The sequence below is a fragment of the Hemicordylus capensis genome, chromosome 6 (genome assembly GCF_027244095.1).
Source record: "Hemicordylus capensis ecotype Gifberg chromosome 6, rHemCap1.1.pri, whole genome shotgun sequence".
Lineage (NCBI taxonomy): Eukaryota > Metazoa > Chordata > Lepidosauria > Squamata > Cordylidae > Hemicordylus > Hemicordylus capensis.
In genome coordinates this window covers 94204083-94231022 of record NC_069662.1, presented here as the reverse complement: position 1 = coordinate 94231022, position 26940 = coordinate 94204083, and the positions used below count along the sequence as shown (strand labels likewise).

Below are 26940 nucleotides of genomic sequence, written 5' to 3'. Positions count from 1 at the left end.
GGAGCAGAAGGTTTCAAGTTCCCTCCCTGGCTTCTCCAAGATAGGGCTGAGAGAGATTCCTGCCTGCAACCTTGGAGAAGCCGCTGCCAGTCTGAGAAGACAGTACTGAGCTAGATAGACCAATGGTCTGACTCAGTATATGGCAGTTTCCTATGTTCCTAACTAGGGCAGACCCTGCTTAGCTAAGAGGACAAGTCATGCTTGCTACCACAAGACCAGCTCTCCTCCTCTTGAATTAGTCTCAATAGGACTTCCTCCCAAGTAAGCATTAGGCAGATCAAGTGGCCCGCATGGTCTTTTTGAAAGGTGAAAGGGCTTGACAACATATGACTCAGCAATCCTCACACCAACCCTGTAAGGACTGCAGGGAAGGGAGGCTGAGACTGCCTGGCCCACGGTTTGTCTAATGAATTCATGGCAGAGGCTGAGCCTGGTTCTCACAGGACTACACTAGCCCTCATGAACAGTCACGAATGCTGTACAGACCTTCAATAGACCTGATTCTAAACAAGTCCTATTCAAAGTTGAGAGTTCCCTACTGTCACTAGAAAGGCAAAGGTGGCCAAAGAGAGACCTTTATCCTGGTTTTAGCTCTGAGCAGTTTTTAATCTATCTGAAACATGCCCGGGACTATGGAAAGATCTGGATTTCAGAGGCGGCGGCTTTGGTGTGTTCAGCTTTACGACAGCGCTGGAAACCCTCGTGGAGCGCCGTGTGGATGGAAGCACATTACTGCCTTTCACTCTACCACCACAGCACATGCTCCGGCATAAAAGGCGCTGAAAGGCGACTCCGGCTCCTCCTCCGCTGCCTCCGCTGCTCCATGTGTTACGCTCAGGCTTTCTGCTTCAGCTCACACCCATCCGGCTCGCTGGGACTGGCGGTCACGACTCTGCTCCATACCTTCCATGCTGACGAGGGAGGGAGGGAGGGAGAAGGATCCCCAGGAGGAGCAGCAGGCGCGCTACGCCCCTGATTCCCACAGACTGAGCCATCAGTAACTTGCAGCAGAATCACTTGGGGGAGGCGGGGGGAGCAAGCAGGAGTGGGGAGGGCGAAGGAGGGAAGGAGACTGTCGGGGTTTTAAAAAGGAAATTGCACACTTTAGTCAAACAGAGCCCGAGAGGAGTCCTTTCGTTTTGGAGGAATGAAGAAGAAAGAACACGTGAAATAAACACAGATAAGGACCGTAGCTCTTCCTGACAGCAGCAACAGCGCTTTCTGTCAGAGGCAAAATGATTCCTCCCAGCAACGCTACTGAAGTCAGTGTGGAGAGTGTGGAGAAAGGAAACGACACGGAGAACCTCGATCAGCCCCCCTCTCCTGCCTCCACTACCAGCCAGGAATCAAAGGTACTCCATCCCTTGTGTACTTTAACCAAGAATGTTGTGTGAATTTTAAAACTCGGGAGTTGTCGACATGCTAATGGTCCTCTATTATTCTGCGGCTGATTATCACTGCAACTGTTTGTAAAATAGGCTGTCCCCATTCGCCTAGTGGATCCAGAGTTTTGGGGAACTGGGAAGGTACCTGAGTGTGCTTAGCATGGTTCTTTGCTGGCAAAGGGTGGGGGGGGGATGAGGTTCTTCGCGGGGTGGAGGAAGGGGAGGGGAAATTCGACACAGTTTCAATAGAGATTTAAAGTCATTCCTATATTTGGCATTCAGAAAGCTCTAGGCTCACATTGTTGATTACTATATAAAAGAGACTGTGGCAGTTTTATTATAGGAAAGTTGTCCCCCCTCCCAAAAGCCTTTCTAGGAACTTTGCCATTTAATGGATCATTAGGTCAGTAGCTAAAGTCTAGCCACAGCAGGTGTCTTTCTGGAGCCGGCAGAGGTGGGGAGAAGAGTTCTGTGACACATAGTATTCCCTCACCTGTGAGACTATTGATCTGGAAGGCAGTGTATGGTTTTTAAAATTTAAATGAACAGTCAGTATTTATTGGCCTACTTTGGCTTACCTGACTATCAAGAATCATGGTTCTGTGTTTAGCATCGTATGCCTCAACATTAAGTGATTTAGTAGGTGAAAAGTTTCTTAGTAGATTGCATTTAATTGAAAACAGAGATCCATTAGTGAAACAGAGCAGATCAACAGAAACAATGATGCTCTCCTATTTGATCAGACTATGACGTAAGGAGCAGAGGGACCTAGAAGCCTTATCGACTTCTTGTAACTGTTAGTGTTGCTAATTAACTGGTTCGTGGAACCCAGCTTCTTTAACCCCCATGTACAAATACCGCCTCAGTATTCAACTGATCCCTGACTTGTACAATTGTAGTAGTGGACATGAGTGTGAGCCTGTGACACAATTCTTTGCACATCTTTGGATGTCAGGAAATGTGAAAGTGATTGCAGAATTCTCTGAAAGAAGCATTTTTACAATGTGGGTACTATTCTGAGTAATCTAACACAGTTATATGTGAAACAAATTTGGAATAACTCTCAAATAGTATTATTTTTCAACGTGTAAGGGATTGTCTCTCTAGTTACCTGATAGGCCTTGAGCAATCTTTGGTTCTCAGTAGAGCTGACATGATTCTAACAGGCACTTCAAAGAAGGTATCCAACATGGTGGAAGATTATGCTTTGAATGAAGTCATGTAAACAAATCAGAGTTGCCACTACGCTGCCACAGGCCAGTAAGTTATACAAAAGGGTGATTGTGTATTGCTTTAGGTTTTTTGTTTGCTTGCTTGCTTTTACATTTATATCTCGCTCTTCCTCCAAGGAGCCCAGTACATGGTTATGTTTATACTCACAGCAACCCTGTGAAGTTGGTTGACTTGAGAAATAAGTGATTGGCCCAGAGTCAGCCAGTTAGTTTCATGGCTGAACGGGGATTTGAACTTGGGTCTTTCTGGTCCTGATTTTAGTTCTTTGTGCGTAAGTTTCCTTGGAATCTGTGCTAGATATAATGGGATGGCTGTAACTTGCAGCAGGAGTGCAGTCTAAACTCATAACTTAATAAATTGTATTAAGTATTTTTCTTTAATCTTTAATCTTTTAATCCTCTAATCTTACATTTTTTGATGAGAGAAGTGAATATTTTGTACACAGATAATGCACAGTGTTTATGAAATACAGCTAGTGTGAACACACTTTAAGATTGTGAGCCTTTATGGGGGAAATTCTCACCCAAAATATTCACATGTATAAGCTGATGTTTACACTCTAGAATTTTAAAACTTTAAATGAGATATTGATCTTTATTTTGTTTGAACAATCAATAGGAGATAGTTTTCAGGATTTGGTGCAGAGCCTCAAATTTTGGTGATATTACTTCCAGTAGTAATACACAGTTGTTCTTCAAACTCAACTGCCAACATTCTTTTTGCACTTAAGCTCAAGCAGGGACTACTTTGGATGATACATCTGAGCCAGCCCACTGAGATGCCATTAGGAACAAGCATGTCCCTTTCCCCCTCCCAGCCATTCCCCTTCTCCTAATTGAATGTGGAGGGGTCTTCTGAACTGCCACCCTCGTGTTGCCCTCTCACACATCTGTAGTGTTTAGATCTCATGTGTGGGGAGTGATTCAGATGAGTGTTTAGGAGAAGGAGAATGGTACACTGAGGGTGGGAGGGAAACTTGCTTTTGTGAGTTTCTAATCACATGTGGACGGGGCTGACCTGACTATATCAGCTGAACTGATCCACAGAAATGCTTATTTTATTGTACAACATTATTTAAATTACAGTTGAAAATACAAATTAGGAGGCGAGAGGATCTTATTAGATTTCAAATTTGCATTTGGACATCCACATTTAAAAATATGTATTCTGGATTTGTCAGATTTTTTTTTTAGTTTAGGCAAAATTGCATTTTATCTAAAAGTAATTAACAGTTTTAGGTGCAATTTAATGCCACTAAAACCAACAGAGTATGTGATGATGAATTCTTCAGTCTTGTAGCTGATGCATGGAACATTACTGATCTCTTCCATACACTAACTGGAGTTTGTTTTATCACATGACAAACCATAATTTTCCAAATGCTCACAACTGAAACAATAATTGCCAGTTACTATAATTGCTTATAGTAACTGAGAAACAAGTAGTTCTGGTAAGAACTTATTTGCCTACTTTCCTTTTACTATACCTACAACTGGACTAAATTTGGTCCAAACTGGTCAGGCAGTTCACAAGTTAGCCCACTTTCGCCTCAGACATTCATGTGTCTGCCATCTTGAACTGAGGTGGATGACATCATCACATACTATGCCACTGAGGTGTCCCTACAGCTGTAGCATGTTTGGTTCAAATCAGTTAGGCAGTTCACAAGTTAGCCCACTTGCACCTCAATGTTTACACATCCGCCATCTAGAATCTGGGCAGATGACATCAGAAACTACACCTTTGAGGTGTCCCTATGTGTCCCTGCTGCAGAGTGTGTTCTGTCTGCGTGGATTACAGAGCAAACACCAGTGAAAGGTTTTTAAAGATTACTTCGCTTGGGAGACAAAGGCACTAAGAGGTCAGTACAGAACTTGCTAACTCATACACAAAGGAACAGTAACAGAAGGAGAATAGAAACTCCTAGCTAGCCTAACCAATATAGAGGAAATTATAGTGCCCCCTCTGGCTTTGTAGTAGATTGCATGCAAACTCTACAGCAAGCCAGGTTGCAGCTGTTGCATATCCTAACAGTCCTACAACTGAACCCGAGTTGGTTCATATTGGTCCAGGCATTGCAAAATTAATAGAGAGATGGACACACACACACACACTGCCAGATGATCTACTTTCCTTAAGAAAAGTAGGCTACAAAACAGTAGGCCAGAAATATTATTACTATGCATCTGCTATCAGTGGCCAACATCCTGACTAACACTGTGCTTGCACAATGGAAGAAGTTGTGCTAGTGCGTAGCTGTGCTAAATCATAGGAGTTCTCAGAACTGCACTTTTTTCCTGCAAAACCATGAGGCGTGCTACAGGTTGCGCACCTTGTTTCTCAAGCACAAACATATTTGTGCTTGTGCAGCACGAGTCTGGGACACAAGCTCTAAACTTAATGCAACTAGCTAGCACAGCAATCTTCAGTATTTTGAAGTGGGAGGCACTTTGGCCAAAAATAAAAATAAAAAATGTCCAGGTGAGAGCCATTTCTCACTGTGCTGACCTCTGCACAGTACTGTGCTTTTCTCAGTGTTGCGGGGCCCTTTTAAGAGAGACGGAACCCTCTCTTCAGAGCTTTAGGGGGAAGCGTTGGGAAGGGCTACAGTTCCCTGCCAGAGGCGCACTTTGCCACGGACCTTGGGGATCTGGTCTGTGGCCTCCTGTATCCAGTGGGGCGCCTCCCCAGGGTACTGCCGCTGCCCACAGGAGCGGGGGTCAGGGGCAAGTTAAATCTTTTTTTATTTACTGTTTTCAACGACCGCTGTGCAGGGATGGTAGCAGAGATGGGGCAGCCGGTGGGGTGCAGACCGAAGCGGGAGAGGAGGCGGCAGCAGGAGCTCCTTCCCTGAGCCTGCCTGCTACCGGAATGACAGGTCGGGCTGTTTTCGGTCCATTTGGGGCCTCTGCACACATGTGCAGAGAACCCCTGAATGGGCTGAAAATGGCCAGACACCTCATTTGGGTGGCTGGGCAGTGGGCTCAAGAAAGGAGCTCTTGCCTCGATCTCCCCCGCCTTAGTCCGCCCCCCACCGGCCACTCTCTGTCTCCACATCCCTGCCGCACAGCAGTGGTTGAAAAAAGTTTTTTAAAAAGATATAACCTGCCCCAACCCTCCCTCAAGCTGGGAGGGGGGCCTCCAAAACCCTTCAGGTCTGGGCTCCAAAATTACCTAAGTGTGCCACTGTTCCCAACATTCTGTGAACACCTTCCAAGATGGTGCAGGGACTCAAGAGAGCTCCATTTCTCTTAAAGGAGCCCTCCGGGCAAAGCTCAACACTGCATGGTGAGAATAATTGTTTCTGCTAGCGGAGCTGTGCAAAATATTCAGCTTTGACCAAAGCTTCACACAGGCCCAATAAACAATTAGTCAGGGAGGGTGAATGGGGATTGCCATTGCCCCCTGGACCTTACAAAGAACACTGAGCACAGCATCCTTGTCCAACATCCTTGTGCAAGCTCAACATTAGTCAGGATGTCAGCCACTGATTGTGAGGTTTACATGTTACAAGAATATCCAGTTTGGAGTTGGAAAGTTGTTGTTATCGAATCTCAAGTAACATTATTGTCCAGTTTTATTTATTTGTTATCATATTTCTGTGATAAAATAGGCATAATTGCCTATGTGTATCCCTAAGCGGTGTACAGAACTTAAAATACAACCAATGTAAAAACAATTTTTAAAACTACTTAAAACAATTTTACAGACTAAAAGCAATTAAACAGTTTAAAAGTAATTTTAACTAAAAGCCTGAGAAAAGAGGTGTTTCTTGGAGGTCTTTTTAAAAGCAAGCCAAGATGGAAAAGCTCTTATCTTAATACAGAGTGTATTCCAAAGCCCTGGGGCAGCCACAGAGAAGGTCTGGTTCCAAGTCTCCCCTGAATTAGCCAGTGGGAACCATAACCGGACCTCCCCAGATGATCTTAATAGGCGGCAGGGTTCATGAGCGCTTTTGTAGATCAGTAGCCATGGGGACCATTGCCCACTAGTTGTTCTCTTGCCTCTACCATAGGAGAGCGCTGTGTTTTCTTCTCAACCCAGAAGGCAGGGAAGAGCCAAGATGGGCAGATTTTATGGTGCTGTATGATCTTGTAAACACAGCAGCACGGCATTGCTTTTGCAGTTCTGTCTCTGCCTTTTGGCCTTAGATGTGAGACTTGTGCTGTAGAATCGCAATCCACTGCCACTTGCATGGCTAGTGTAGAAAAGCAATTTGCCCCCATTAGCATGGCTGCTCTCTTTTGCAGGTCTTTTATCTGGCTTAAAGCCAATTAGAGTCTAGGTGGGCAGTGATTGCATGGAAACATGCAAAAACAGGTGTTTCTGCAGCTCTCTGCCTACCTTCTGGCCATAGACAGAAGGCAAAGAGAGAGCCCAGAACATATTGCAAAATTCCCCTCTGAAATAAGATCCCTGGAATTAACAGGGCTTATTTCTAAGTAAATGTGTTTAGAGTAAGGACTGAAGTGAATTTGTAGCAAGACAGCTTTGTATCCTGTGTATATGCCATTATTCTCACATTATTTTTTTAACGGATAATTGCAATTAGGCGTGATAACTTGGTTCCCTAACTCTTGCCTCTCCAGCAAGAGATGACTAGATTTATGACTAGATTTGCCAGGTTTACTGTTTAAAAGTTCCTGGACTTTCAGTGTCATGGAGAAAGCAAACCAGGACAGATGCATATACTGACTTGACCTGGAGCATCTCTAACAAGTTGGACAAGTGTCTGAACTAACTTAGTTAAGGCATGGCACAACTCCTTTTGACTATGGCTATAAACACACTGAGGTCGTTCTCACGAGTGGGTGGGCGTGGCGGCAGGCACAGGGGAAGGCTTGTTTTACTCACCTCCCCCCCCGGACAACTGAGTTCTGCTCTTGGAAGCGCAAACTGCACTCCCAGGCAAGCAGCACTAGTTCCTGGAGTGCTGAGCTCTGGAAGCCGGGACAATGTGTCCTGGCCCCTGGAGATCCCACGATGCACCACGTGAGTGTGCGGTGCATTGTGGGGATTCCCCCAGCGCCTGGCGGGCGCCTGTCAGTGCAAGCAGCCAGCACTGACACACACAGTTGAGGAAACATGGTTCCAAGAGGTTACAGGTTACAGTTTGCTCCCGCAGGTTCCCACAGGCAGACCAGCCCGGGCTTTGCTGCCATAGTCCAGCCTTGACTGCTTGTGAGAACAGCCTCACTGATTTGCAATGAAGCGCACTATGGTTGAGGGACATTTCTCCAAGTATAAATGTTTTCAGAGTTGGCCTGCTAATGAGGCATAGTCAATAAAGCACCCGCCTCAGGCAGTGGGAAGTGCTTGTCTTCACCAGTCAAGTTATCCACCCCAATACCCTCTTACCTAGCAGCGTGTCAGCTGCTGTTGTCGCTCCTTCTCCCACTCAGCTGCAAGCGAAGCAAGTGTTATAGGAAACAGAGTGAAGGGCTGGAGTGGAGATACTCTGGCCCATCAACTTACTTCCCTCCACACTGGCTCCTGCTTCTTCCCCTGCTCTCTGACCTTTGAAAGGCCAGAGAGCAGGTGGAGGAGGAGCGGTGGCAGCAGCAACAGTGGCACCTACCGCAATGACAGATGAGCAAGGAGGGATGCTTTCTGTGAGGTGGGGGAAAGTGCTGCTGGGCATGGGGGAAATATGGGAAGGGAGGTAGTGGCATTCAGTGTTCTCACTAAATTTTTTTCATCTGTGTGCAGAATGAGTTTTGTTCTGGGCGAGAGTATCACGGCAGTGTGCGCGCACATGCATTCAGAATGGGGCCTTCCTGATTCAACCTGAGCGGGATCTAAAATTGACTGAGTGGACATAAAAAAAACTTGTGAGTGCAGACACATGTGCATGCCTTAGAGGGAACACTGGTGGCATTCTCTATGCACTGTGGGTGGGGGGGAGAAGAGCAGAGTGTGGGGTGGCACTGTAGGAGTCTTGTCCTGGCCTAGACTGGAAGCTTTTAGGATTAAAAGGAACTTCAGCTATTGCAGTGAGCCCCATTCTTCCCCCCAAAGGCATTAACTACCTAGAATCCCCTTCAATAAATTTACAGTTCAGTCCTCAATACATATTGGCACCCTTATTTCAGCAGTATATACATAGGACCACTGAAGTAAGTCAGGTTTCAGGGCCTGGGGTCTGAAGGTATATGATACAGCAGTCTTGCTGAAGATAAGCAGGTCTAGGTTTGGTCAGTGCCTTCCTGAAAACCCAAAGTATGGAACCCTTGAGTTCCATGCTGGGAGAAAGGCAGGATGTAAATGTACTTAATGAATCCAAACACTTTGTGTAAGCTGGCCTTAAATTAATCCAGTCAGCAGATTTGTGTGGTAAGAATTGGATGGAACCGTTTCCGACTGCAGATGGGAGGTTACAAGATGGATGTGGGTGTAAGTGTATATAAACTCCCAGCATGTAGAAAGCTAGAAGAATATCACAGAGAAGCCTGTTAGAGAGCTCAGGAGGGGAGATTTCTTTATCTGTCCCAGCTGCTGCTGCTGCCAGGGGCATAACTACTATTAGGCAAGGGGAGGTGGCTGCCTGGGGGCCCCCACACCTCGAGGGACCCCCAGAGGCAATTCACATGAGGCAAGTCACATAACTATATATTGTGAAAAGTGTGTGTGTGTGTGTATCAGCGAGGGTCCCATTTTAAAATTTTGTCTCTGGGCCCACTCCAGCCTTGGGCCCTGGCTGCTGCTGCTACTACTACAACACAACGACAAATATTTATATTCTGCTTTTCAACAAAAGTTTCCAAAGTGGTTTACACAGAAAAATAATAAATAAATAAATAAATAAGATGGATCCCTGACTCCAAAGGACTCACAGATAAGATACCATAAGATAGACACCAGCAACAGTCACTGGCAGAGGTGCACCTAAGGTAATTTTTGAGCCTGGGTCTAAAGGCCTTTGGAACCCCCCATCCCTGCTGCAACTTAAGCATCATTCTTTTAACAAGTAGATTCTTACAATCCACACCATCCAGGACAGACTAAAGAGTATTTGAGGGGCCTCCAGGGGGTGTGGGGGCCCTGGACTTCAGCCCCAAAGTCTTGGGGTAAGAGCACCTCTGGTCACTGGAGGGATGCTGTGCTGGGGGTGGATAGGGCCAGTTACTCTTCCCCTGCTAAGTAAAGAGGCTCACCACATTAAAAAGGTGCCTCTTTGCCCAGTTACCCAAATTGCAACTGGTAAGAGTGCACTGCTCATTAATATTGTCTGGAGACATGGCGTTCCAAATAAAGCAGTTTATTTAGGAAATCCATTAGGGAGATAGATAAGGAGACTCTCCACATGAGCAGTGTGGAGACCCTTACTGGGCTCTGCGGGGAGAGTGGGCTTAGCCCGCTCTCCCCACAGACGAGCAGGGAGCCGTCCCTGGGTGGCCGGATCGGCTGACCACACAACTACCGGTTCCGTCACGGAGCCGGTAGGGGTGGCGAGGATCGGGGGCTGCCTGGCGCCTGGAAGACCCAGGATGCCCCGTGTGAGTGCGTGGGATATCCTGGGGAGACCCCTGAGGCCGGGAGGCTTGTGTCAGTCTCCCAGTCGGGGGTCTTCTCATGAGCTGCCACGGCCTGGAGCCGCGCACAGATAAGATACCATAAGATATACGATAAGATACCATAAGATAGATCTCATGATCAGATGAACTGGGTTAGCAGAGCGCTTGCTCCGCTAACCTCGTTTAAGGGGAGGGGTATTTTCTGAGGTATGCTGCCGGGAGCCACGCAGCTCCTGTGGCAGCACATGGCTGCAGAAAACCCCCCTTTCATGAGGTCATGAGAATTGCCTCAAGAGCTGTCTTATCTCATTGCTAGCTACATATAGGAAGAGAGAAGAAGGAAGTGAGAGAATGAATCCTGAGACTATCAGTCTAACAAAGGGGAAGTAGAGTGGAGAAAGTGTAGTCATAGAAGGGATTCCCTTGCTCACTATCTCTACCCCTAGTGGCCATTCTCTCTGTGAGAGAATGTATTTATTTAAACCATTTCTATGCCGCTTTTCCAAAAATAATGTTTTCCACTAAGTGGTTTACAAAACATTAAGACAAGAAATCCACATATAAAAGAGAAACATCATCATCATCAATTTTATTACGGCCATTGGCCAGCAGAAATAGGAGTAACAAATATACTCAATACAACGATCAATAAAACAATGCTAAAACACAATATAACAGAATACAATCACTCATAATAAATTACTTAAAAACAATAGACAGCTCTCGCAATTAAGCACAATTGTTGTAATCCCGGGGCTTGAATCCGCGAGGCAGTAATATGTATAAAAGAGATCACACCTTCCGGGAAATTTGAGTAACAGAGGGGAAATAAGTGCTTCTCTAGCATCCCGATATAAAGAGCAATATAGCAATACATGGGTGACAGTTTCCAGGAGGCCAATGCCACAAAGGCAGAAAACCGCAACAGGATGATCTTTAGCAAACCTCCGTTCCAAAAGAGAAGAGGGCAACACATTAAACCGGGCCCGAGCAAATGAAACCCGAAATTTAGAAAAATGCAGCGGCGTTAAGTAATTAGCACCTCTATCTCCCCAAGGTGGCAAAATCCCCAAATGTAAATAAGAGCCCCTGGTGGCGCAGTGGTAAAACTGCTGCCCTGTAACCAGAAGGTTACAAGTTCGATCCTGACCAGGGGCTCAAGGTTGACTCAGCCTTCCATCCTCCCGAGGTCAGTAAAATGAGTACCCAGAATGTTGGGGGCAATATGCTAAATCATTGTAAACCGCTTAGAGAGCTCCGGCTATAGAGCAGTATATAAATGTAAGTGCTATTGCTATTGCTAAAGGGGAGCAAGTCCTATTGGCCGAAGACATAAGTTCCTGCCATTCAATATCGTGCAACCGGAGAAATAATATTTCCTTCACCTTATTATATTCCCAAGTGAGGAGTTCTGAAGGAGAAAGGCCCAGTTGAATAATTTTATTATTTACATATGTTAGCCAAGGGTTGGGATAAGAAAAAAGAGAAACATAAGAAACCAGACATAAGCAGAAAATGAAAGCCAGTGCTAAACCTCAGTCAGGATGTTGAAGGCATGAATTAAAGGCCATCCTAAATACAAAAATTCTTATGGGCCTGCTTAAAGCCAGCCAGCATGGTGGCCTGTCAAACACACCCAAAGAATTCTATAGGTGTGGCACCACCTCTGTGAAGGCCTTATACTGCTAACCGAATCTGGATTACTGACAGACCAGAAAGCAGGGACTGCAGTGATAAGGGTTTGCATTTTTCTCCAAATAGGTTTGCAGGGTGCATTCAGATATGTGTTCTCCAGCTTGCAGCCTGGAGTGGTACAGTGCAGGAAAAGTGTTACTATGTAGTTCTGCTGACTAGGTAAACTAGTCATAGGTTATGGAATGAACAGAGTGAACTGAAGTCACCTCAGTTGCACTAAAGGGACTATAACGTCTCCCATTGACTCTTAAAAACTTCCAATTTGCACTTTGCTCTGATCAGGTTAGTCAGCTAGTCTTTGGTAAAGTAGAAATGTAAGCCTAAAATATCAACTGACACTTTTCAAAAAGCTGTTAAAGGACAGATTATCTTGTCACACCACGGCGACATTGTAACTGAGCACAGTAAACGGCTTAGGCTATTTTCAGAAGTTTTTGCATTTGTGACAGCTAAGAATTGAATGAAAAAACTGCAAGGGCTAGACTGTACTGTCCATTCAATTTAAAACTGCCCTCAAATTACTGTAGTATCTCTCAAAAAAGTTTCATACAAATTTTGCTTCAGACTGAATACATTTATTAGTGACCTAAAGTTTTGCTTAGGTTCACATAGTTATGCTATCCAGTTGTTGCATGAGATCCATCTGAAACTTCAAATATTCATTCCTGACTATTAAGAGACCCCTTTGCCACACTGCCACTGGCAAAGATTTGTGCTTGTCTCTGCAGATGCTAAAACCTATGTATGGATCCGGTCTAAGGTAGTCATGGCTAAGTACATTTAAAGTAATGGGACAAGTTCGTCATGATTAACTTATCTCATTGGTTTCATTGGTGCTTAGTCATGACTAACTAGTATGGATGTTACCCTGTGCAGCTGTGCTGTACAGGTGTTGGAGAGGAGCCTGCTACAAGCAGGCAGTTGCTACTTAAACTCCAGGTAAAGCTAGTCCTAGTAGGAAAGGAAAGGTTGTGCCGTCAAATCAGTGTTGACTGAGTTGACTCCTGGCGACCACACAGAGCCATGTGGTTTTCTTGGCAGAATACAGGAATGGTTTATCATTGCCTTCTCCCGTGCAGTATGAGATGAGATGATGCCTTTCAGCACCTTCCTATATCGCTGCTGCCCGATATAGGAGTTTCCCATATTCTGGGAAACACACCGGTGGGGATTCGAACCAACTGCCTCCTGCTCTCTAGGCAGGTTGCTTCCCCACTGCTATTACTATATCAGCACAGGGCAGGCAGAGGGGTATGCTGGGCCATCAAGTTGAGGCACAAGTATTTGATCTGATTTCTAGGGTCAATTCTGGATCCTGTGGATAATTACATGTGATAGGCTGCTATTGTCAGTAGCATATGTGTTATAGTATGTAGTTATGTCGCACTGATTCTTAACAATATACTTTTACACCAGAGAGTGGTTGTTGTTGGTTGATTAGTTGAAGTGCAGTCTTAATGTTGGATGATTTGTGGTTATGGTTGTTTTATTACCATAGCCCCTTCTTACTTTTATTATTATTATTAATTTGATTTCTATACCGCCCTTCCAAAAATGGCTCAGGGCAGTTTACACAAAGAAATAATAAATAAATAAGATGGCTCCCTGTCCCCAAAGGGCTCACATTCTAAAAAGAAACACAAGATAGACACCAGCAACAGTCACTGGAGGTACTGTGCTAGGGGTGGATAGGGCCCACCCTCATCTTTATAGTGATAAGATTATTACTACTGCCATTAGTGATTTTGTGATTTGCCTTTGATTTGCCTTTATTCTTTTTTGTAATACAGTGGGAGCCAGGAGTTGAAATCGACTCGATGGCACACTTTACCTTTACAGTACAAGACAATCTGTATAAAAACTTGCACAATACTGCTGCTACTTCTCACTTCTGCAGTTGATGAAGAGTTCCAAAACCCCTAGTGGAGTTTAGGTTTCCTTTGGAGGAGAGTACCAGATATTAAAAGTGATGTAATAATTGCTTTATTTACAAATACAACTAGAGCATAGTTGGAAGCAAACAGCATCCACACTCCTACAAGGCAACTGAGCTGCTACCTCGCACCATATCCCCAGAGAGGGATGCACCTTTACCTCAGGGTGCCTTTAGCTCTCAGCTCTCTCACTCTCTGCTTCTATCCTTCTTTCTTTCTTCAGTGTTGTCAACTGTCTCTTTCTATACACACACACACACACACACACACACACACACACACACACACACCCCTTATACCCTCCTTTCTTTTGAAGGGGGCTCCTGTCATTCAGGCTTTTGATGACATTCTCGACAGATATCTCCCAGCCATTAGCTTCCATTAAGGAACGGCCAACCAGAAGCCATAATACCAACAGGAACATACTACTGTACACAGAAAAATGATGGTATATTAGTTATCATTCATTCTGTGGTAGATTATGATGCAGTTCAGCTCTATGAAAATAAAAGTTTCAATGGGAGGTAAACCCTGTGAGTTCAATCTAGGTTTGATTACTATTCCTATGAAAAAGCAAATTCTATCTTGTGGAAGAATTGTTTGCTTTCTTTGCTCAACAGAGATTGAGTAGGTTCCTATAGGACAGTTGATCCACATTTTTCCATACCATTTATAGCTTTAATTTGAAATTAAACCTACGGCATCCCATAAATAGTTTTATCTTGACATAGAATTAATTGGGATGGGATGATCTATTTGTGCATGATACCAGGACACTTTCAGAATTTTAGAGGTGCTTCTATAGAATCCGACTAGTTCCATTCCTATTCATTACACTCTACTATGAAAAGGAATTTTCTTATAAATGAATTTACATAATGCTGCGTGACTATTTGAGTACCCTTTATTCATAATGAGATTTCAAAATCTTCAGTGGCAGTCTACTGAAAATCTTTAGAAAAATCTGCATTTTCAGGACTAAGCTTTTGAACACATTTTCTACTCCTAACTTTTAATGCTTCTCATATAAACATAAAACCAGGCTTTCCTTTAGCAGCATGCAGTTCTTCCAACATGCTTATGCAAAATCATGCAACTGTCTGCTACATGTACATGCCTTAGAATGTGAAGTGATTATTTTAGTATTTGTCATTAACAAAAAGCCCTGTTGAATTGCACAGTTGACTCCAGTTTCATTGAAACAGCTGGCCTTTAAAACTGGATTGTGTATATCTCTCCATTTTCACATGATTTACACATGTTAAATTCAGCCACCTGTGCAATGCCAGGCCACAACATATTGCTTCCTGAAGCAAAGCACCAAATTGTGACCTCTCGTTTTCACTTTCCCCCCTATTAAAATCACACCTCCAACTCGTTCCTTCCTTTCAAATCTCTCCCCGTTCCTCATAGAAAAAGAAGGAAAGGGATGAGTACAATCAACATGGTACATTTTGCCTTCCTTCCTCTGCTGGCCATCCACGGGAGGGTACTGGGTGGACTGGAGTGCTGCCCTTGAGAACAGGTCCACAGTCTGCTTCATCTTACTTCATGCTAGAATCAGACTTGCTTCTGTAGGAAAAAATCAAATTATTATACATTCAAAGAGATTTTCAAAACTCTGGAATCACAATTAATGTTACATTTACAGTGTATCTAAAGGCCACCTAACGGCGCAGCAGGGAACAATTGACTAGCAAGCCAGAGGTTGCTGGTTCGAATCCCCGCTGGTATATTTCCCAGCAGGGTGGATTTGATTTAAATCAAACTGATTTAAATCACGATTTAAATCACTAGCAGGGTGGATACAAATAAAAAAAAATCTGATTTAAATCGGATTTTTTTTATTTTTATCCACCCTGCTAGTGATTTAAATCGTGATTTAAATCAGTTTGATTTAAATCAAATCCACCCTGTTTCCCAGACTATAGGAAACACCTATATCGGGCAGCAACGATACAGGAAGATGCTCTGTGGTCTCCAGGAGTTGACACCGACTCGACGGCACACTTTACCTTTACGTTGTATCTAAAGTGAAACCTTGTGTTCTGTGCCCAGTCAACCTGGAGTGCAGCTTAGCATGTTACTGTGAAGGGTGGGGTGAAGGTGGGGTTGCCGTATTCAAGCTTCTCAAATCTGGGTGGCCTAATTTACATATTATGCAAAATATGTGGTGCCTTATTTGCATTTTATTATTTACTTATTTGACAAATTTGTATACTTTCCCTCCTCCTCTGCCTTCCATGTGATCGGATCCTGAGTAAAATCTGGGCACCGCATTTGAAATCCGTGTAAATCCTGGTGGAATCTAGCAGCCAGGTGGAGGAGCCAAAATCCAGGGGCTACCCTAAATTCTGGGGGACATGGCAAGGCTAGGTGAGGGAGAAGATAAACATAGTGTACTCGGTCAATGGGAAGGAGCAAAGAATGACAGGAGTTGGGGGTAGGCAACCTTGGCTCTCCAGATGTTGTTGAACTACAACTCCCATCATTCTCAGCCACAGTTTATTAGGGCTGAGGATGGTGAGCGTTGTAGTTCCACAGCAGCTGGAGAGCCAAGGTTGCCTATGCCTACTGCTGCACCTAGTGTATATATCAGAGTGGTTGGGAACATTAAGTACAAACACTTAGGAATAAGTAAGGAAAGCTTTCAGTTCTATAAGAGAGTGAAGCTGTTCTCGCGCGCGGGCAAAACTGGGCTAGGGAAGCCCAGCCCAGTTCTGCCTGTGTATGAGAATGGCTGGGAGCTGTGCGGCTCGCAGTGCAGTGGTAAACCCCCAAGGGAGCCCCGGCTGTTAGCCAGAGCCAAGGCTAACTGATCTTGTGTTGGTGCCATGCAGCTCCGTGTGGCACCCACACACCAGCAGCCTCCCGGCCTATTCATCATCATCATCAATTTTATTACAGCCATTGGCCAGCAGAAATAGAAATAACAAACATATCCAATACAACAATACTAAAACGCAATAAAACAAAATACAGTCATTCATAAAAAATTATTTTAAAAAGCATAAACAGCTCCCACAGTTAAGCACTTAACTGAGACCTTAACCGAATGGCAATATAAAAAAATTTTGCTACAATTTTTGTAATATCAGAGCTTACATCCGCAAGACAGTAATATGGATAAAAACACTCACTCCCGGCCTATTTATAATGCACCACTTGTGTGGTGCATTATGGGAGCTCCAGGGGCCTCCCCAACCCCAAATCTCCTGCTGCTGGCAGGAGCCGGCAATTGACTGAGTGAGCAATCTGCCCTCCCAGCAACAAGGAGAGGATTGTCTGCAGGGGAGGTAAGCTTTTCGAGGCTCCCACCCCTTGCCCCTTCAAGCCCTTCCCTGGGTCATGAGAAAGGGCTCAGTGTCTCTAATTATCGTAACGGTATCATAAGTTCTCCAGCAGACACATTACATAAGATGTGCAACCGGAACCTTTCCTAATCATCTTCCTTAATCCTTGGAAGAGTCTTGTGTTGCCACACTCCTCTCCCAGTGAGCACATTTCTAATCTTGATTGGCTACTGCTGAACCATGAGGTTTCAGTCAGAAATCATCTATAAATTAGCAGCTCAGCAAAGATTCAATTAGAGTTTTATAAAAAGTCATATGGCTCTTAATGATTAAAGCAGGGGCGTAACTATAATAGGGAAAGGGGAGACAGTTGTCTGGGGGCCCACTGCCTTGGGGGGCCCCCCAGAGGCAAGTCACATGACTGACTCCCCCAGCCATGCACCTGCCTGGGCTTCCTTCAGTTGTATTCATTCTCCAAAATTGTTGTGAGTGTTAAGATCACAACAATTGTGAAACCAGAACAGGATGTCTTTCTCATAATTTAGGATGATGTTCTATTGTGGCACATAGGTAGGTGTGTGTGTGTGTGTGTGTGTGTGTGTGTGTGTGTACACACACACACACACACACACACACACACTTACTTTACTATGCTTTTTGTTACCACTATTCAGCCTCATTTAAGATTTATTTACTTCATGAGCTGAGCTTCAGTGAGCAGGGGGCCCATTTTAAAATCTTGTCTCTGGGCCCCCTCCCACCTTGCTACACCCCTGGATTAAAGGAACCCTGCCCTCTCCCCATGTGAATCTTTCTGCCCGCTTCAACAGAGACTCTGATCTGCATTCCCTCGTCTTCACAAATCCATGGGAGGGGAGGACTGACAAGGCCTTTTCAGCCACAGCCCTAATGCCTGCCTGCCCTTGAAGCTATTGGTTTCTCAACATGTAGTTGAAATGTTTTTCATCAGTTGTTTGAGTTTGTTTGAGTTTTGTTCTATGCTCATTTTTTGTTATTTCTGTTTTAATGGCTGTTTATGAGGTTTTAATTGTTTTAAATTGTTTTAATTTTGATTTCTACTACATTATGTAGATGCTGATGTTTTGTAAATCAGCTTTGGGGCCTTTTTGAGGATAGAAAAGTGAGATAGAAATGCCTTAATAAAAATATTGTAAAGGTTGCCTTCAAAAATTGTTTGTAAATAGTTATTCATCAAAGACCACCACCTCCTCTTCACCTAATACATTGAAAGTAAGCACATGCTAATTAAATAGCATTCCTAATATAGATATCAGGACTCACTCTTGAGCTAGATTATCCAACTTGCAATCCTATTGAAACTAATTGGTCTTTAGTCATGGTGTGTTTGTCCTCTTGAGTTGCATGAAGATTTCCCCAGCATAATGGAATTAATACCGTCTGAGGCTCGCTTGGTGAGGGATAGGTTACTGGGTATTTAATATTTTAAAAGGACAGGGAAGTGGCATACAGACAATGTTTGCTCCTTTTTAGTCTGCTGTATAAACATTCAACATCCAAGCTACAGCTTAAAGTGACTGTGAGAACTCTTTTTAAAGAACACAACCCAAAAGTGGATTTGAGAATAGTCAGCTGTTCCTAAAGATAACTTCCATACTTCTGCATACAATGGTGAGTATGTGTTGTGAATAAACTAACTGCGTATACTGAAAAGGGGAAGAATTAGCTAATATGCTGTGTACACTTTTTTCACAGATCAAAAAGGTGTTTCAGATGTATCAGTTACTGATTTTAGGCTTCAGTTTTGTTTGACGTATTGGTGGGAAGTTAATTTTCATATTCTGTACTTTCCCTCTTGCATATATTATTTCTCTCTCTATTCAGTTCTTTTGTGGGACCAGATCATTAGATTTGAAATGGTATGAGTTAATTCTGGTTGTTTTGTTGCTTTGAAAAAAACAAAAAACCTCTATTTGTGTTGCTGTCCTAAATAGGTTAAAATGCCAATCCTTGTCCATGGATTGACACTTTTATTGTGGCAGTCATGTTGAGCCAGTTTGGTGTGTATGGGGTGATGGGCTTGGAGCAGGGAGGCTAAAGTTCAAAGCCTCAGCAAGCAATGGACCTCACAGAGGGAACTCCGGCCAGTCACCATCTCTCAAATTAATCTACCTTGCAGGGTTGTTGTGAGGATATAGTGGAACAATGTCATGTGCATTGTTCTGAGCATCTTGGAGGAAAGGTTTGGGATTTGAAGGAAATGAATGAGACTTGCCAGAAGTCAAGCCATAGTGACTTGAAATTAATGAAGATCTTTTTGCGGATTCTACCATTTACTCCCGGTGGATAAAAGAGGCTTTCATTATTTGTATGCTTGTTTATCAATTTATCTACATCCTTAAAAGAGCATTTGTACAATATGGATACATAGGAAACTGCCATATTCTGAGTCAAACCATTGGTCTATCTAGCTCAGTATTGTCTTCGCAGACTGGCAGCGGCTTCTCCAAGGTTGCAGGCAGGAATCTTTCTTAGCCCTATATTGGAGAAGCCAGGGAGGGAACTTGAAACCTTCTGCTCTTCTCAGAGCGGCTTCATCCCCTGAGGGGAATATCTTGCAGTGCTCACTATTCACTACTAGTAATTTTTACTGCAGTTCTTGACATATTTTCATGTAACCTGCCTTGAGTTTTATGCTCAACTGAAATGCAGGATTTACACCCTCAGTTAAATAAATGCCACAAGACATGTAAATGACTGCTAACTTATATCAGCTTAAACAGGGATCAGGTGGATTCATGGAGGATAGGTCTATCAATGGCTATTAGCCAGGATAACTTTTAAAAGCTCCCAGGTTCAGCAGCTGTATACTAGATCCTGGGAAGAACAGGGTAAGGCTGCCAATGTCATATTCTGTTTGTGAGGCTTCCTAGAAGTGTCTGGCTGACTCCTGTTTGAAACAATATGCTGTCCAAGGTGTACTCTTGATGGGATATAGCAAGACAATCCTACATAAGAGCATTTCCATTCATATTAGAAATCTTGGTGTGTCCATGGGCAAGCAGTGAAATGTTTTCAAGTGTGGAAATTAGTAAATTAGTAAAAATTAGGAAATTAGAATTTTCAAGTGTAGAATTATGAAATTTGCAGGCTGCAGCAATGATTCTCAAGAGGTCACTGGATTATTTCACGAAGAGTGCTTGTAGCTCAAATACTAGGATGCCGACAACGTTTCCAGTTGGCCAAAAGAGCCGCATGTGAATTCTAGCGTGCATGGGTGGCATTGGATTCAGCGTGTGCATCTTAGCAAATGTATTTAATGTTGGCTTAGACCTTCCACTGTTTTCTTTCTCTGACTTCAAAATAGCAAACTGCTCAAGCAACCAACATTGTATTCCTTTTTGTCATGGAACTGCATTCATTGTTTTACAGTCATTTGCCTGCTGAATCTTCATCCAGTGGGTGTGGAGGATCTTGAAGGCCAATTTTTAGTGTGAATTTTAGGCTAGATACTTTTGCTTTCTTAGACCAAATGCCACCTTTGGATCACATTAGCTGAAGGTGTTATTGTGGTGACTAGTCTGAAACCAGTCCAAGCAAGCTGCAAGAGGGAACAGATTGTATCCTTTGCTACTCCTTTACCAATGGATCAGTGGCTTAGAGCAGGGCTTGACAAATCCCAGGTGCCAGGGAGCCATGGCACCTAGGAATATAACCATGATGCCTGTACTAGAATATTCAGATGCAGAGTTGTTTAATAAAATCTATATTTATCACGGACAACCCCATTTCTGTTCTAGGTAGGGATGCGCTTGCATTGATTTTTGCGATTTGATTCAAATTTGAATAGAATCAGTCTGATTAGATTTGAGTTCAAATCTTTTGCCCTCGAATGAGGGTTGATTTGATTCAAATTCGATTCAATTCCATTCAATTCAAATTTGAATAGATTTGGCTGAATTTTTAAAGGCTAGGAGGTACCAAAGTGGGTTGGGTGGCAGGAACCAAAGGGTGCCAACTGCCACCCAACCCCCAAAGGACTCAGGCAAATGGGTGAATTTTTAGCAGTTTTTAATGTGTTGTGGATTATCAGTTGTGAAATGACTTTTTCATAGGGATCAACCTAACCTACTTCACAGGGTTGTTGTGAGGAGAAACAAGTATGTAGTACACCGCTCTGGGCTCCTTGGAGGAAGAGCGGGATATAAAATGTAGATAATGATGATGATGATGATGAAGTCATTTCACAACCGAGAATCCACACACTAAAAATTCACACTGGGCAATGATAGCAAAAGCTCAGAGTTGACAAAATGGAGAGCGCTGTGTACAAAATGGAGGCTCAAATCACTGAATCGATTCAAGCTTGGCTAGAGTGTGACCTGATTAAACCTCAAATCTGGTAAGCATCCTCAAGGGTGATTTGATTTGAGGTCAGATCACTTGAATCGCCCAGATTAAAGTCGAATCGATTTGGCCATGAATCAATTTGCACATCCCTAGTTCTAAGTATGTAAAGGATATAAAGAGAAGCCTATTCCCCTCCCGTTCCACAATGTCAGTGACTGAGCCTAATGATTTTGTCTGTTGTCTGACTTCCAAATTTTGGGGCTGGCTCCCAGATCCAAAGAAAAATGGTCAAGGTTTGGCTTAGTGTGCTGAGGACAGCTCCCCTATCTGAGGAGATGAATCTGCACCTTGGTTTGGTTGAAAGGGCCCTATCATGACTAGCATGGAGATAGGATAGGGAGGAGATGTAGAACTTCCTGCAATCTTCCATTTCTGATCTTTATTCCCATGATCCAGTGACAGCAATCCAACATAGTGACAGAAGTCTTTAAGCTCCTTTGGGGGCTTCTGTGAAGGATTGTAGCACATATTTGTGGGAAACTCTGAACAGGTTTTGCAATCCTGGTGACACAGAGGCAGATAAGAAATAATTCCACTGAAGTGAAAGAGAAGAAAACTTGATTTCCTGAACCAACCTGACTTTGGTTGTCAGTTCGAAGAGGCTCCCATCCTTTTCTACAACAGAAATAAAATAAACAGCCAAGGGCACTGGCATCTGTTGTTTAAAAACTGTAACGTTCTATAAACCTGATTCTAGTGCAAAGTGATTATGTCCCAGTGGGGTCCCCTCAATGCAAGGATCACCATCTATAAAGTTGCTTTGAAGAACTGTATGTGTGGTTCCTGCAGTCTGGAATTCCTGAGCATCTAAACCAGGCCTGCTCAATTTAGGCCCCCCCAGCTGTTTTTGGACCACAACTCCCATAATCCCCAGCCACAGTGGCCAATAGCCATGGATTATGGGAGTTGTAGGCCAACATCTACAGGAGGGCCAAAGTTGAGCAGGCCTGACTGAAGCCAAGGAGAAGGGATGAGGTGGTTGTTTAATGGTAAACCTCATGCTTTGCATGCAGAAGGTCCCAGGTCCAACCCTTGGAACCTCCTACTAGGGCTGGAAAAAGACCCTTGCCTGAAGCTCTGAAGAGCCACTGCCAGTCAGTGTAGGCAATATTGAGCTAGATGGACTGATTCGGTAGAAGGCAGCTTCATATGTTGATTCAGGATAATGACTTCAAATTAGCCATTCCTCAAGACACTTGGGAAACCTCAAAATAGCTGCAGCAGGTTGTTCCACCACCCTTAGGATCTTTTGAGTCACAGTTTGAATTCCTGAGTCAATCCTTTTTAAAAGGAGTGTTAGCGGCCAGTCAAGAGACATCCTTCACTTGCTGTAGATAAGCTTTTAAATGGCATTGGGAAATGGAGCATTATTAAAAGATGGCACACACACTGCTTTATTAATGAGGTCCATTACAGTAAAGTGAACTGTTGTGAATGGAAAGCAAAATACTGCTGACCTAGGGTACATGCCAATTAGACACAGTCTTCACAGAAGGAAAATGTTCAACATTAGCTGACATCCTCTTTGGGTTAATAAAAAAAAAAAGAGAAGACAATCATCCTTTACTCTTTGTCAGGCTCGGCGATGGCTCAGATCACAACAAAAAGAAAGGCATGCCTTTTGAAAATTCTTATTAATCCTATATATAGCACTTTTTGACATAACGCCAAACCAGAAGTGAATGTGCCAGAAATTGGAGTTTGTGATCATCCAAATGTGTGAAGCTGCAGTTTCCTCACCCAACCGCAGCTCAATTTTCGCTTCCAAATCTGAATCTGAACCCTCAGTCTGTAGTGACTTTTGCTGTTGAAACCGGAGGTTCTAAAGCACCATTGTGTCATCTGAATTCAGCTGATGCTATAACCTTGGTTTTGTGCGCAAGCTCCTCCTTCAACCATAGAGAGGTTGGCTCAGAGCAGCCCAGAAATGTGTCAGTTCTAGGGCGGCTGTGTTTCTCCCTGGCCGCCTCAGAGCTGATGCCCTGCCCTTTTCCATCTCCTTACTTTTCCTGCTGCTGCTTGGCAAAAGGGATGCCACAACCCTAGTGCATTTAAAGGGACTGAGCAACATGGAGCAAGCCCGCTTTCCTTGTGTGTTTTGGATATCATGTGTTCCTGAGCAAAAAGAGGGGTAGGAGGACAAGATGGAGACAACAGGAGAAGTCTCCAAACATTAATCACTGCAGTACTTTGTTCACAAACACATTAAGCCCTAGTAACACAAATAAATGGATGCATTTCTGACCACACACATTTCAATCACCCTCAGTTCCCCCATCCTTCCATCTTAACAATGAGGGCTTGCACATGGCTTTATTTTAATGCATGGTGTTTCCATCCACACCTGTGTCCCACCTGTATTCCATGTTGCTTTGCATGCACATGGTTGATGACCACACCATTCCTGCACACTGCTAGCGTGGGCAGGTGCACCCATTGCTTTCTCCTTTTTGCTAAGGTGAAGGGGCCAAGCTAGCACCCCATGCCATGCTCCTCTAACCATCTACTTTGGACAGAACCCTGTGCAAGGATCATTTTCCTGTGATCGCAGCTGTGGAAATAACTGGAAATCTATCTTCCTCCTCCCCCCTCCCACAGCTGAACAAAGAGCATTCTTCAGCTTCTTGTGTCCTCTGCGAAGACACTGCATCTTCTGGTCTGCTATTCAAGGAACTTGCAGAATACACATGCCCGCCCACCAGTCCTCCATCGCAAGAAGGGTGATGGGCATGTGGCACATTGTAATGTAACTGAAGTAGTGATGGGCAACATCCACTTCCTTTTCACCCAGTGAAGATGATTCAAGCAATAGCAAGAAGAGCACCCAGCATGGCAGTGCACATCTCCATGGAAATGGTCCTGCAAAGCATGGAGGAGGAAGCCAGAATGAGATCAATGCAGAGGCAGGTGATACTGCAAATTCTCTGCATCTTTGAGAGCATGGGGGCAGCTGCTGCCTGTGAGGAATCTGTGAGGTTCAGTGTTGCCATCACCAGATGGAACAGATTGCTTGCACTCACAAGATCTGCTGTTACAAGTGTGCAAAGAAGTGCAGGAGCAATCTCATCCTTGGTGCACCTTCTACAGGAGGAATTGTCCACAGACAGGAGGTGGGCACTGCCAAGACACGACAACACCTGGCAGTCCATGGAAGTTGTGTCAAGTGGAATGACCAGCAGTTCATGGGCACCTCCAGAATGTCCAGACAGACCTTTGAGTTCCTTGCAAGTGAACTAAAATGAACTGTCACCAAGACACCACCATGCGCTGTGCTGTGCCAGTGCGGAAGCAGCTGGCCATCATGCTGAACAAGCTGGCCTCTAATGTGAACTATCTGATACCTGTTTGCGGTGGGCACCTCCACAGCATGTGAGATTTTCCATGAAGTTATTCTCTTGCTAAATAAGCTGTTCTTGGAGGACATGATTTGGGTGGACAATCCCCAGGAGTTGATGGCAGGCTTATCTCTTAGCTTCAGGAATGTGTGCTTCCCTCTCCCCTTCTCTCTCTCTCTCTCTCTCTCTCTCTCTCTCTCTCTCTCTCACTCACTCCTCGGAAATATTCTATGTCCAGTTGTGCTGAAAAGCAAGCCAGGATTGGTCGTGATGTCCGAATCGATCAATCCTGGCTTATGTTATCCAGAGTTCTTGAAATAAACTACTATCTGAACTCTACTTCAAACTTTGGGTTCCAGTTATAGTTTATTTGAAGAAATCTGGCTAAGAGGGAGTGCAAGAAGTCAAATTTCATCTTGGCTCTGTGTGAAGTCTGAACCTGCCCATTGTGTGTCTCCAGCACTTAAACTCCTAGGGTGCCTGTCCATATCTGCAAGCATAAGGAAACATCATATCCTTCCCAGGAGATGATGTATGGAGCTTCACTACATATTGGCAGGTCTACCTGTTCAGTCTGGCCTTCCAGTGCTCTTAAATTGTTCTAAAGGGTCTTTGATGTTTGTGAACAGCCCTGAGCTATTTTGTAAGGGTGGTCTAAAAATCAAACAAATGAGAAGGGTTTCCCAGGCCTTCTGGGATGTATTGACAGCACACATGTTGAAATTTTAGCACCCCCTGGCTGCCATGATGAGTACTACAACCATAAGCACTACTACAGCATCTCTGCAAGCTCTGGTGGATTCCACAGGGCATTTCATGGTTGTATGCGCAGGGGTGTCTGGAAGAAGCCATGACACAGCAGTCTTCTAGATGTCCCCTCTTGTTGTAAAGCTGAGAGCTAAGACCTTTGTTTCTACACACACACACACACACACACACACACACACACACCATCATTGTCAGCAGCGCTGCAGTCAGGCCTGTGATATTTGGAGACCCCTTCACCTTGCTGGATGTGGAAGAGGAGCTGGTTCCACAGGTCATAGTGGCCAGCTGCACCCTCCACAACATCTGCAAGTTGAGGGGAGATGTCCTACTGCCAGATCTGCCAGATCCTCAGGTAAATGAGGGCAGCAGCCGCCAGATGAAGGAGCCAGACAGGGGAGCAGTGCCCCTATTCTGGCAGAGACTGAGTCAGAGTAGCACCAAAGCAGTGTGGGCAGTAAGAGCAGTTTTCTCAAGATACACTTGGGAACATTTTCCACCACCCCAACAGCAAGGCAGACGGGTGTGTGTGGTGATGAGAGACACCACTTTTAAAGTGAAAGAGACTTGCACGCTGCACTCGGGCACAGCACAACCTCAATCAAAGCTACATCAGGAAGTTACCTGCAGTAATCCTGCCTGTGGTAACCTTCTTGTTCAGTCAATTAAAGAGAAAACATTTTGTAGTACAAATGTGATATCCGTCTCTGTCAAGTGCACCTATTCATTAAAAGCAGGCCTTGTGTGCTGGCATGTGGTGGGAGGCTAGGAAGCCAGGTATTCTGTAGTACTTCTCCCATGCTGACATTTGAAAGGCAAGGGTTCCAAGGGGTTTGACGCACAAAGCCTGACTTGCTCTGAAGAAGAGAGTGGTTGGTTTGTGGTGTGCTTAGCACCAAAAGGGATTGAGGCTTAGATTGCAGGAGCATCCTGCAATACACCCCTTGGCACATTGCCTGGCTTCCAATTAAAGAAGGGGAAGAAGCACACGTTTAAGGAACCCTTTCACTGACCTAACATCCGCCCAACCAGCCAGGCTAATTAAATCCTACCTGGACAGGAAGGATGTAAAGGTTTGATATTTGGATAAATACATTGCCTCACTATCAGGATCTTCTTAGTTCTGAGGCACAGTGTTCTGCAGTCCTTTTTAGCCTGCTCGGCTTTGACCATGGCATTGGTTTCTACTCTCAACTTGTTCTCTGATCCTGGTTTGTTGACTTGACTTCAACCCCTGGAATTAGATTTGACACTCACACTCACCCTCTTTCCTGATCCTGATTAGTCCGCTTGGTCATTCCAATCCCATATTTGGATTCTGCACAATTTGACAGTCACTGCTCATGACCCTGCTCCTCTTCTGCTGCTGCTGCTGCTACTATTACTAACTACTACTA

At 44.2% G+C, this 26940-nt stretch overlaps 1 protein-coding gene across 4 annotated transcripts in view; it reads left to right on the top strand.

The window, feature by feature from the left end:
- The first annotated feature begins 586 nt into the window (after positions 1-586).
- The window catches only part of STAC (SH3 and cysteine rich domain), a 96452-nt gene continuing 70098 nt past the window's right edge, over positions 587-26940 (top strand). The window contains exons 1-2 of one of the 4 annotated variants that reach the window (XM_053266263.1): positions 16977-17057; positions 18567-18704. In XM_053266263.1, the coding sequence (XP_053122238.1) occupies positions 18702-18704 (3 nt within the window). In that variant the 5' untranslated portion in view covers positions 16977-17057; positions 18567-18701. Of the gene's footprint in view, positions 1353-16976; positions 17058-18566; positions 18705-26940 lie in introns of those variants that run through there. The other 3 variants (XM_053266262.1, XM_053266261.1, XM_053266264.1) reach the window with 3 other exon arrangements.